The 13,311-nt window shown below is 35.4% G+C and overlaps 1 protein-coding gene across 1 annotated transcript in view; it reads right to left on the reverse strand.

The window, feature by feature from the left end:
• The window catches only part of LARS1 (leucyl-tRNA synthetase 1), a 70,054-nt gene that overhangs the window by 2,580 nt on the left and 54,163 nt on the right, over window positions 1-13,311 (reverse strand). The window contains exons 26-31 of the mRNA XM_081233588.1: window positions 12,293-12,433; window positions 11,923-12,033; window positions 9,602-9,712; window positions 6,965-7,069; window positions 5,610-5,705; window positions 4,019-4,151 (exon numbers count right to left, since the gene is read on the reverse strand). Of these exons, the coding sequence (XP_081089714.1) occupies window positions 4,019-4,151; window positions 5,610-5,705; window positions 6,965-7,069; window positions 9,602-9,712; window positions 11,923-12,033; window positions 12,293-12,433 (697 nt within the window). The remainder of the gene's footprint in view (window positions 1-4,018; window positions 4,152-5,609; window positions 5,706-6,964; window positions 7,070-9,601; window positions 9,713-11,922; window positions 12,034-12,292; window positions 12,434-13,311) is intronic.

Raw genomic sequence — 13,311 nt, forward strand, 5'->3', positions numbered from 1 at the left:
GAGTAGGGATCCTGGGGCTTATAGAGCAATTATCTGAAACTATCATGAAGGCAAACCCTGCCTAAGAGTCTTTGTAGAGTCTCTGCAGAGGCCATACAATCTATCCCCATATACAGCACAAGCCCTGAAAATTAAAATGGGAAAGGAGCACTTACAGTTTTCATGACAGCCATGGCCTAATTTGGGGGGAAGAACACAATTCATTTTAACAGCTACTGCAATTCAACATGCACATCAGTGATAGCAAATTATTTTCTTATGGAAGCAGTGACAAGTCCTACCGGCAGATTTTATGCACAAAGTATTTTACTGCAGATCTGCCTCTGTCTCTCTCTCTCTCACTCTCTCTGAAACAGACCTCCCTCATCATTCCAAGCAATGCTGAATCAAACTATTTCAAAGAAGCCTTAATACCCAATCAGGCTTCTAAGTGACAGAATACATCTGCTTTGATGTTTCAACATGTAGTTCATTACTGTCAATAAAATTATTGGTGCTTTCTTAGTGGTTTTACTATCTTTTCTTATCCCAGACCTCTCTTATCATTGAAAATGTTGAAATTTAAGTCTGCAACTACACAAGATTTAAGGCACTTGAAGATGAGTGATTGAGAGTCCCTAGGGATTGATAATGTGAAACGGAGCTTTACACCTCCAAATTATTAGTTCATATGTGGCATGGGTGGTAAGTGATTTAAAGTCATTATCGTCAAATAGTTGCTCCATGGCCTTTGTGGACTGAATGACGATTTTAGCTCCTAGTGCCTCCTGGACCTAGATCATAATCACCCTCAATACAATTGGCACTAATTGGATGACTTGCTGGCTATCACAGCAGACAGACTGAGAAATATGTTATTGAATTTCACTCCTTTCCCATCTCATATACTCAATATACTCAGTCCCCTTAGATATCAAAGTATTCTGAGGGCTTCTGGAAAAGTCTTAAGTTTAGAGCTCTTCTGTAGATACTTGGAGGAATATCAATTGCAAACTCCCCCTAATATTTCTATCTATTTTCCAAATTCACAGCAGTCACTAATACCAAACTTAAAGCACTTCATGATAATATTATTCACAGCTAGAATGACAAAGGATGTAAGAATTATGCCAGAGGCTCAGTGAGAAAAGACGAGCTCAAGAAAACACATCAGTACAGTTCTAAAGAACCTAGTCAGTGCTGCATCTGAGTGTATTTAAAAGGGAGTCAGGTTTAACATTATATTATATAATCCAATTTCCAATACAGGAATAAAACCTCTTATGCACTATAACCTCATAATAATCCTATCCAGCATGTCCACACAAATATCTATTTTCTTTAGAAGCCACCATATTGTTCTTCAAAGTTAAGAGTTCTTCCTATTACAAAAATTTCTCATGACTGAATATATGCAATATAAAACAGCCAAAAGGAAGGCCATAAAATGGCTTCCTATATGTTCACACTTCAAAATTTTCAAGTTCTGCTTTTTGTGGCCTATAAGTTCTAAGGATGGCATTATCATTCTACAGTACCTGGTTTATTGAAGGAACATGCTAAATGTCTACAACAAAATGGATGAACCCTGAAAACATTTTGCTAAGTGAAATAAGACATACAAAAGAACAATATTGTATGATTCCACTAGACAGGTACCCAGAACAGCCAAATACATAGAGTAGAAGAGTAGTTACCAGCGACTACAGGGAGGAAGAACGGGGAGTTATTATTTAATGGGTACAGAGTTTCAGTTTGGGATGATGAAAAAGTTCTAGAAATGGATAGTGTGATGGCTGCACATCAATGTGAATGTACTTAATGCTACCAAACTGTACACTTAAACAATGACTAAAATGGTCAATTTTGTGTTATGTATATTTTACCAGAATTTGTTTAGATGTCTGCAAACAAAAATATTCCTAGTCCTAACATATTGCTGGTACCCAGTGAAAAAAGTATCAGTGTTTCCCTCATGCTAGTACACACTTTCCCTTCACCCTCACAGGTATAATTCTCAAGGCCCTATCAAACAATGTTTTCTCCATAAAATCATCTCTGATCACCACAGCTGGAAATAATCTCACCTTTTTCTATGTGTAAATTTTACTATATCTCTCTTACTGTACTCAGCAGTTTCTCCTTAGATTATGATTATGTACTTCAATAGCTTAGTCCCCTACTCCTTCACTAGATGCAGCCTCCTAATGAACAGTACTTTGTGGACTCCCCAAAGCCCCTAGTACCTACATAGCAGTCTCTGCATACACACTTATCTCTACACACACTACACATGATATTCTCTCAAGAAATGACAACAGAAGGTACACGAATGACTTCAAGAGAACAAAAAATACATGGCAGAATGAATTTCAAAGGGCTATTTTAAGTCTTCTATGTAAATGGAATGTTGTTACCCTGAATATATTTCCATAAATTGGTCACTGTATCGGATTTGTAAATCTTTTCAGAAAATTTTATGCTGATGGTATTTGGCCCAATCAACTCTTGACTGCCATAAGAAGAGAAGAGAGAGATCGTGCAAAATAGGGAAACTCAACATTAATTTGTCTTCATAATTTGGAAGAAAAATAGTACAGAAACAAACTAATTCCCTTCACGCTCTTCTCAGCATTAAGACCAGCTGAGTAATTAAAAAAAAGAAGCTATACAATCCCACTACTGGGCATATACCCTGAGAAAACCATAACTCAAAAAGAGTCATGTACTACAATGTTCACTGCAACACTATTTACAACAGCCGGGACATGGAAGCAACCTAAGTGTCCATTGACAGATGAGTGGATAAAGAAGATGTGGCACATATATACAATGGAATATTACTCAGCCATATAAAAAAATGAAATTGAGTTATTTGTAGTGAGGTGGATGGACCTAGAGTCTGTCACAAAGAGTAAGTCAGAAAGAGAAATACAAATACCGTATGCTAACACATATATATGGAATCTATAAGAAAAAAAAAAGGTCTGATGAGCCTAGGGGCAGGAGAGGAATAAAGATGCAGACTAGAGAATGGACTTAGGACATGGGGAGGGGGAAAGGTAAGCTGGGACGAAGTGAGAGAGTAACACTGACATATGTACACTACTGAATGTAAAATGGATAGCTAGTGGGAAGCAGCTGCATAGCACAGGGAGATCAGCTCGGTGCTTTGTGGCCACCTAGAGGGGTGGGATAAGGAGGGTGGGAGGGAGATGCAAGAGGGAGGAGATATGGGGATATATGCATATGTATAGCTGATTCACTTTGTTATACCACAGAAACTAACACACCATTATAAAGCAATTATACTCCAATAAAGATGTTTAAAAAAAAGCTATAAATTATTATATCAAATCTAATCATAGGAGATCTAGACTTAATCTTGCTAAGAAATTAAGATTATTTACATATTTTACACGGAGGCATGCTGTCTAAAAGAAAGAATATGAGCTTTGGAGTCAAATATATCTAAGTTTGAATTCCAGCTCCAGGATTTACTAGCTATATGAACTTTGCAAGTTATTTAGCCTTTCTAACCTCCATTTCATCATCTGCAAAAGGGGAATAATACCCTAAATGTTACAGGGTTGTAAAAGGATTAAATGGCTAATACATGGCAGACACTCAATAACTTTTACTGTTTCTCTTCCTTCCCCAGGAACAGATTCAGTCAAGCAGGTTAGTTTGGAATATTAAGGGAATATGTTCCTTAATTCTGAATACTTCTGAGTGTTGGAAATTGCTTATTACAATTTTAAAGCTAGATGGAATCCTGGAAAAATATCTAATCCAGTGTCCTCATTTCACTAAAAGAGAAATCAGTTTAGAGCTTAAGTGACATGGCCAAGCCACCAAGCTACCTAGTCACAATGTCCCAAAAGAAAATATAGGTGTCCTGATTCTGGGTCCAACACTCTTTCCACAACATTACATGACTGTCCCTAAGCAAGACAGTTACTTTTCTTTCTCCCCTCTGCTTAGAACTCATCAAATCCACAAGCTACTGCCAAATGAGCACTTCAAGGAAACCATTTACCTTTGATTCCTCGGTCCACCTTCATTAAACGCCGGATTATAGAATCACGGTTATCTCCTTGCCTGATTTCAATTTTGGTTGAGAAGTGGCCATTGAATGGCTGAGAATTCACTAGGGAAACTGATACACCAGGCTACGAAAATAAAGAGAAAATGACTGTTATAGGAAATCAAACTTGAATACTGCTGAGGGAGAAGGAATCTCTGCTAGATTTTTAATGCCCAATGAAAGACAGATTTAATTCTGGTATTCTAAAATCAAGACCAAGGGATACTCAAATATGAAAGAAAAAATGTACAAAAGCTCATGCTTATAACCAAATGCCTAGGTAAAAATGACTATGAGTACATATATCAATACTGATGATGGATAAAAACAATAGCTCTATTTTCTCTTCTAAAACTACCACCATTTACTGAATTCCTACTATGTACCAGACACTGTACAAAGTACTTTATAGACATATTATTCCTGTATCCTGAATGGCAGTTCCTTAAGACCCCTTTTCACAGATGAAAAGCTGAGAACCAGAAAGATTAACAAAGTAGCCCAAGGTCACATAGCTAGTAAGAGGCAGAGCCTCACCTTTACTGAGCATAAACTCAGTTCTATGCCGTACTAACTCCCACATAATATAAACTATATAGTAAAAGAACTTGCTCATTATTTTAAGTGGAAAAAGTCAACTGAGCCTTATGAAACTTAAATATATAGTAGCTTAATGGAATGCTTGAAAGAAGCTTGAAATAAACATATTTGTATGGGGAAAACTACTTCATGTACCTATATCCATGGCCCAAATGACTGTACTTTTAAAAGCCACGATATCTTAATGTAATGAGACTATTTATAATCTGATGATAAATTTAGGAGGTCTGCATGATCATGATTACTTCATTCTTTCAAAATAGACTTTTTCTGCTTGCTGCATTTTCAATTAAATGTGGTAAAAGTAGCAGGATATATGTAAGTCCTCTGCTTATCAAGAAAAGTAGGACTTTTATGGACTCTCACAATGGCACTCCAGTGAACTTTACCAAATGCTGCCATTCTGAATGGATTCTTTAAGAGTTAATAAATAAAATCTCCCCAAACTTCAAAACCTATTTATCTTCACCAATAATGGCCAAAAAATAAGAAATTAAGAAAGCATTTCCAGTATAATGTGAAATGATGCATCAATCTGGTTTATGCCAGAAACCAAAAGTCTTGAATACCATTATTAAACCAAAACTCATCTGAAATATGAGAGCTCCTTTTCACTGTTTAAAAAAGTTTCACATTTCAATGTCCGCTATCTTTTTTTTTAAGTCAGGTTTTGAAAATCATATTCTTATTTTTAAAATCACAATCAACACCTGATGCTACCCGTGAGAGTAAAGAAAAGTGAGGGTTGCATTAACCAGGGAATTAGAGGACCTCAAATCCAGACCCACTACTAACCAACTAAGTGGCCTAAGCCAAGCTAATCATTTAACTTCTCTGGATCTCACTTCCTTCCATCATTAAAATGATGGTTTTAGATGTAAAGCTCTCTAAAGTCTCTTCTAGCTCTAAAATGCAATGATTCAGTGAGATTCTTTCAACTTACTTCTGTTCTAAAAACATTAAGTGGTTTCCCAGGACAGCAATCTTCCCTGACTTTATCTTCTGCTTCAGAGGCAAACTTGACTTCTATGTGTTCTAGCTAAGTAGAGGGGAAAGATGGAAGTCATTAGTATCACTTAATATGATTGGAATTAGCCATCACCTCATTTCACCAAAGAGCAAAACCAGGTTCTCCACTTATCATGAAATGGCCTGTGCAGTTTTATTATTTTCCGTATAAACATTAAATGAAACCTATCATGAAGTATTTAACACTCATGTTAGATGCCTCATAGTATGTTATATAGTCATGTTTACCATCTTCTATCAGGAAATCTGGCATCTACCTGCTGCCTAAGAGAAAACAAAATCAGTACAAAAGGCTTTCACTCAAATAAACGGAAAAACTCATTAATGTAGCAAATTGCATATACCTGAATACAAGATGACCCTAAATAAAGTGTTCCCATTGTCCCAGTGTAAATATCCAAGAAGTTTTTTGACCTCCATGAGTACATGTGTACATTTAGAAATATACATAAAATAGATGTCTACTAATACCTACTTTATTAACACAATTTATAATTACATGACATAAAATGCTTATTTAGAAATGCTTTCTTCCATTCCTGTATTTCATAAAACAATTTTATTCAAACTCTAAACCTGCACTTTTTTATATTAGTGTTTTCATTATTACTAGAACCACTTTTTGAATCCTCTAACACAATTTCCTATAGAAAATTATCTTTCCTTCTGCCTAAGGTGAATGAGAGACAGCATTTTTAGAATCTATATATTAAATTGTCACTGGGGCAGGAAGATGGAATGGGGAGAAACTCAGATATGTGAAAGCTACTGGTAATGTTCTAGTTCCTGAGTTGGGCAGTAGATTCATGGATGGTGATTATATTACTAATTAAGAAAAAAAAAACAGAGCCAAACATGGACCACTGATAATATACAATGAATCAAGGATTCTAATTAATCCAAATCTGTGATTCTGAGGTCTTATAGGGAGGGGGAAAAAAAAGCAATCCAGAATACTCTATAATATGAGAGATTTTGAAAGCATTTGAATATAAGGTCTCTCATTTTTTTTTACGGATAATTTTGAAGAGGAAATCCAGGCATATACAGTTAGTATTTTAGGAATAGAATAACTGATAAGTGAAATAAGGAACAGATCATTTCTTCTTCCTGTAACTTCTACACCACCCATTCTCTTTCCCCCCAAAATATATTTGGCAAAGGTACTAAACATAGAAGGTGAAGTTTATAAAAAGGTTTACTATAAAACTAAAGAACTGGACTGTTTACTATAGTTAACTAGTTATTAGAATCCCAGGCCCCTCTTACCTCAAGAGAATTGGTCAGATAGACTATATTCTCCATGAGCACTGCCTGTTCGTCAAATTCTAATTGCAAATCCAGAACACGAGGCCCCATCTTCTCCAGGTTTTCCTAGCAGCCAAAATGGTTTTGAAAAACAAAATCACATTAAGAATATGATGAAAAGAACATATTTCTGCCAAAGCAATCAGTCTCTCAAGTGATAGTATCTTCAAATTTGAACAGTTAAAGGAAAGGCCTTGGACTCATGGTTTCCCTTATCTATGTTTGCTCGCTAATGAAATTACTCGCTGAGAGTAATTATCATTTAAAGTATGATAAGATTAAGACAGCACTGAAAAGACTAGAAGGACAAGGTTTTCAGATTTATAAAAGAAATATGATTTCATCATTGTTAATTTACCCTGACTTAATATGCAAACCCAAAGAACTCACTTTGACAAGGAATCAAACAAATGTCTTAAAATACCCCTTCAGCTAACAAATAAACTAAACTAAATTAAATTAAATTAAATGTTTCCAAGATGCCATATCTGTAAAGCTATTTCAAGAAACAGTGAATTAATAATAACCAAACAAAATATTCCTATAAATTAAAAAAATTTTTTAAAGTCAGATTATATGGGTACTCAGATAATCCTGTGACATATAAAAAACCATTTCATATTCTTAATTTTAACATTAAATATCAATATTTGCTGCTCAAGATGTAACCTTCAAGACCTAAGTTCATATGAACAAATACAGCTAACTGCCTAGAACATGTTTCACTTACATGAAAGTGACCTGACATGATTCTTAATATTCACTACCTTCATTTACCATCCAAGTTGTTTCTTTTCCCATGAGGTGCTAGAAAACCCTTTTCTTATTCCCAGATTTATTAAACACTTTTCAAAGTTTCAAACCACTAATTTGCCTGATAATACCAAGAAATACCAATATTACTGAAAAAATATTTTACTACTCAAAAAATCTAACACTGGTTTTTCAAAAAGCCGACCCTTAGGGGCTTCCCTGGTGGCGCAGTGGTTGAGAGTCTGCCTGCCGATGCAGGGGACATGGGTTCGTGCCCCGGTCCGGGAAGATCCCACATGCCGCGGAGCAGCTGGGCCCGTGAGCCATGGCCGCTGAGCCTGCGCGTCCGGAGCCTGTGCTCCGCAACGGGAGAGGCCACAACAGTGAGAGGCCCGCATACCGCAAAAAAAAAAAAAAAAAAAAAAAAAAAAAAAAAAGCCGACCCTTGAATCTAACATCATTTAAAATCAGTTTCACTGGATTCTATAAAACATGTCACCAAAATTAATTGCCTCTGCAACCAACAATGGGATATTTTGTTGATTTCCCCATATTGACAATGGATCTGACATTATGACCAATGGCACTAGCTGGGAACCAATGAATTATGAGCATACCAGCAAACATAACTTATTAGTGTAGGTCAAGCCATTTTTCTAAATTATTTCTGAAACTTCAAATACCATAACGCTCAGATAGTTGACTGTGGTTCTAGGAGAATTAAAAGGCTTTCCTAAGAACACAATCTACTCCAATACAAGATAAGCTAAGAGTTTTGGTCTCTTATCAGGCAGGTATCTGTAGCCTACAAGATTCAATAATTAATCTAAAGTATAAGAATAACCATTACATGCTTAGCAGGCTGGAAGACACTGATATACATTTTCTTAAAAATGTACTGAGCCTACTTTTTGACAGGTAGTATTAAAATGTATTATGTATATTAATTCATTTACTCCTCACAGCACTCCTATAAGGTAAGTTCTATTAATTTCCTATTTTATAGATGAAAAACGTTGTGGCCCAGAGAATTTAAGTGATTTGTCTAAGTCCTCCAAACTAAAAAGTGACAGAAAACAGGATTTGGGCCAAGATTTGTCTGCCCCCAGAGTCTGAGATCTTAAGCAATATACAGTCTTCTTTCTGTTTCTCTTTGTCAGGAAATCCACCAGATCAGTTATATATATGAAAAAGACTAAGAGTTTAACCCAAAGATTCTCAATGGGGGAGCTATGGTGGGGGGCTGATTTTGCTACCAGGAGATATTTCGCAATGTATGGAGGCATTTTTGGTTGTCATAACTTGAGTAGGGGAGGGAGAAATTCTACTGGCATCCAGTGGGTAGAAGCCAAGGACACTGCTAAACACCCTATAGTGCACAGGACAGCCTCCCACAACCAAGAACTATCCAGCCTAAAATACACATAGAGCCATTGTTGAGAAACCCTGATCTAACCACTATAAACAACGTTTATCCTGTTAAGCTAAACCTATACAAATGTAGAATCTTGTTCCAGTAATAGGATCTAGTAAAAATACCCTAATGTAAGCCAAAAGACTATGCTTCCTCCTTAAACTGAAAAGAAGGGAAGGTAGAATATGAAGAGAATCTTTTAGTGCAGTAATTCTCAACCAATTTTTCTTCCACAATACATATTTTTCACACACTCAGCAATTCCACAGGTAAATCCCAAATCTGATCACTCATTTCCACAACCACTGATTGAAAAGTGCTATTTTAGCAGATTTCTTTGGGGAGACTGTGCCCAAAGTGTTCCTCTTACTTCTACTATCCTATCTAACCATTACCCATGTGGTCACAGCTGCACAAGGTCCACAGCTTACCTTAATCATGGCGACAAATGGCATCACTTTCTTCATGTATTTCTTCAATTCTGGCAAATTGACTAGTTCACTAGCAATGACTTTGTTATCAGGCAATTTTCCACTGTTGGTCTAAAAAAAAGAGTGGGAGAGGAATGTGAAGAAAAATATTTTAAAGATAATGTAGGATAGTAGATGTGCCTGTAAGAAATTAGCCAGGCATGAAATGGTGGCCTCTACCAATCTGCTAGAGAGCAGCACAAGAGGGTGCAGCCTCTAGCATCACAGGGAAGTGAAAGGTAAATGAATAATACAGAAAGGAGTCTCCTCTTTCCTCTAAATTCAAAGGACACATGTTTTTTCGGGTAAAGAAGAGCACGTGCATCATGCTAAAATATTTAATTTTCCCTTACACTAATGATACCTCTAGGATTGTAACATTAGATCTTATCTAGTGATAAAATGGTCTTATAAAAATCCTATGTCTTCAAACTTTTCAAAGCATTTCATTAGTCATATCAAAATGAAAACTATACAACTATCATATAAGATGTATTATAATGTCTGCTTTTGAACACTCTGCCTTATAAATTGTTACCGCAAATGTGAAAAAAGAATCTCTAGCTATCAACCTGTTAAAAATAATAAAATTTCTATCTACCAAAAATAAATATCTATATCATAAGCATTAATATGCACACAGTCCCAAATGAGCTGCCTGAATTTAAATTCACTCCTGCAAACATCAATAGAGGAGAAATAAAGTAAGCGGCCTTTCCAGACTTTTGGGTGACCTATTTTCTCCTTATTGTAAAAGAATCACACCAAAGCCAAGGGTTGCGAATAAATCTAAAAGAAAAGTAACATACAGTAAGATTTCCAATAATCCATTTACTTTCAACTCTAACCTTTACTAGAGTACATAGGAAAAAATATTTTCTCCACTTGCCAATACGTTGCTTTGAAGTACATAAGAAAAAGGAGAGGGGGGAAAACACTCTTTTTTCCTTATGTCACCAAAAAGGTGCCATATTGAACATAAGAACATTCTTCTTGATTATAAACTGACATTCTTTTAGTTCTTGTGGATGAAAACAAATGAAAAATTTAAAGGAAGCTGGTCATTCCAAATAATGTCAATAGATGATGCTGATTTCAAACTATGTAATCTAGTCAATAAATATAAGTAAAAATATAACTTCTAAAAGAAGAGTGGTGATTAATTTTTTAATATCTGGGACATTACATACCATATTCGGTTCTTCTGCTTCCTTGAAAATGCTGGTATGAATATATACGCTACTGAGGCAAAATTTCATTTTTCTAACTACCAAAGTAGCTTTTACTCTTTTACTTACCGTAAGTCAAAACTCTGCAAGCAGATTCTAAAAGCTACACTCCATTTCTATTAAACACAATCAAAGGAAGAGGTAGTTCTCCATAAAAACAGGTTCACATATTGTAGAATACAAAAATACTTTCTCTTCTCTTTCCATTAAATCTTACAAATATAAAAGTTCTTCTGAGTATTTCTTGGTTAACCATGAAAAGTACTGAGGCAAAATTCCAATAAAGGTCTAGAAAATCAAAGCTAAGGATTTTTCCTTTATATTACCACTTTATGCTTTGGCCATAATCCCTATTTGATCGCTCTCTTTCTTTCTCTTTTTAAAGTGCACCTTAATGGTTTCTGTCCACCGATAACTGTTGTTTATAACCTGAGCAAAAATTCTACAACATATACTTTGTTTCCATATTTTGAATGTGAAAGGAAAAAGGAAGGTGAATTTTTTTCTCTAGGAAAACCTAGAACTAAGTTTAAATATTGAGTTCCCTTTAAATACAACTATCATATTTAACAGCTATTTACCTGACAATCAAAAACACAACATCAAACTCTCCATTTCTATGGGTAATTATCAAATTGGACATTTTCTTTTAAATTACTCAAGGGCCAAGCTTCAAATTTTTTCAAACATAATAATGTTAAGGCTTCATGAATGCCAGTGTTCAAGGCACAACAAATCCAAAAGGCAAACTCAGTCCTTTTGCTTCATAATTTTAACCACACATATGAAAAAGTCCCACACCTTTTAATTACATACAACTAGATCTAGTATTTTTTTATGAAAGTTTCAGAAATGATGAAAAACAGCTTTTCCCTTGGCATCCATTTAAGAGCCACCAAGGATAACAAATGGCACTCCATGTGTAAAGGTAATTAAACAAAGCTGCCTGTCTTCCTTCCCCTAGACATTGCCAACATCCTAAAAACAAAAACAGCATAGGCAGAACACGACACTGCTGGGGTGAGGCAGGGGGGAGTCTATTGAGAACGTCACCTCAAAGTGATGACGCAGAACTGACAGGGTGATGTGTTGCCAAGACGGATAGTTCTTCGCCACGTAGATGGTGCAATGTGAAGGCTTCTGAGGGAGCTGCTTGTCAGTCTTCTACAGGGCAGAAGAAAGAAAAAAAACATTTAATCACTTTCATATACACCAAAAATGAAAGAACCCTCTCCCAGTATATAGCACTACTGCCTTTAACATTAAAAAATATGCATACAATAGAACTGCATTAGAAATGAAAATAGCCCTACATTAGCAATGAAAATAGCCCTAATGAAAGTTGTCTTTATTTTCATTACTATTAAATGTTATTTGACCAATAACTTTTAAGGAATGACATTAAAAAAAAAAATGACTTCACCTTGCCTTTAGCTGGTATCATATAGTTCTTGAGTCGCAGTCTAAGGTCATGTGCTACTTCCATGAGATACTGTGAGGAGCGTATCAAGCTTTCATCCACAGGACCTGCCAGAGGCCATGAAGCATTCATAACTGAGTCGGGCTTAAAAAAAAAAAGGTTCAGTGAGATTAGACAACACAATTATTTTATGATTCTTGGTTACAGTTTCATACCAAGGCATGGTGTGTAACTGTGTGCTCAAAGTTCAAACCTGACTACACATAACACACTTCCACAGACCCTGATCTAATGTTCCCTAGAATTCAAGCTGTGAAGTCTGACTCTACATTCTTAATTAGCATCCATTTGTACAAGCATATTGATACCCACACACATATGCTCACTTTCAAAGAAAATTATGTAATGCTAATTTGCCTAAATTTAATCTTTGTTATATAAATTATGCATACTCTCAGTTTTTATCCTATTAATACATCCAGTACTGAAAGTATGGCTATTTGGAATATATATCATGAGCACATTTTTGCATTGTTCACACATTGAAAAATACAAAAGAGCTTGGCTAATAATGCTGGAAAGGAGTTATTAAACCAGCCAATCTGTTTATCTGGGAGAAGCCTGGGAGAAATAAATTTATCTTCACAGTAAGAATGCTAATATAATATCCCTGAATATGCAGCCCTACATATGCCAGGAATTTTATATAAAACAAGAATATTTATGCAAGTATACACTTCTATCTTTGTTTATAAGCAGCTCATAACAGTTATTTATATCTTTCTCAATATTTTCACCTTTCTAAACAAACAGTTGAGAAAACAGTATTAGTTATACATGTATTCAAATACATTATAACATTTCCTAATAAGAATTAGGTGATAAACAACACGCACAAAGTCACGTTATTAAAATATATACAATAAAAAATATATATTTTTTAAAAACTAAAAAAAAAGAGGGGGGCCTCCCTGGTGGCACAGCGGTTAAGAATCCGCCTGCCAATGCAGAGGACACGGGTT

The sequence above is a fragment of the Mesoplodon bidens genome (assembly GCF_964165515.1).
Source record: "Mesoplodon bidens genome assembly, chromosome: 4".
NCBI lineage: Eukaryota > Metazoa > Chordata > Mammalia > Artiodactyla > Ziphiidae > Mesoplodon > Mesoplodon bidens.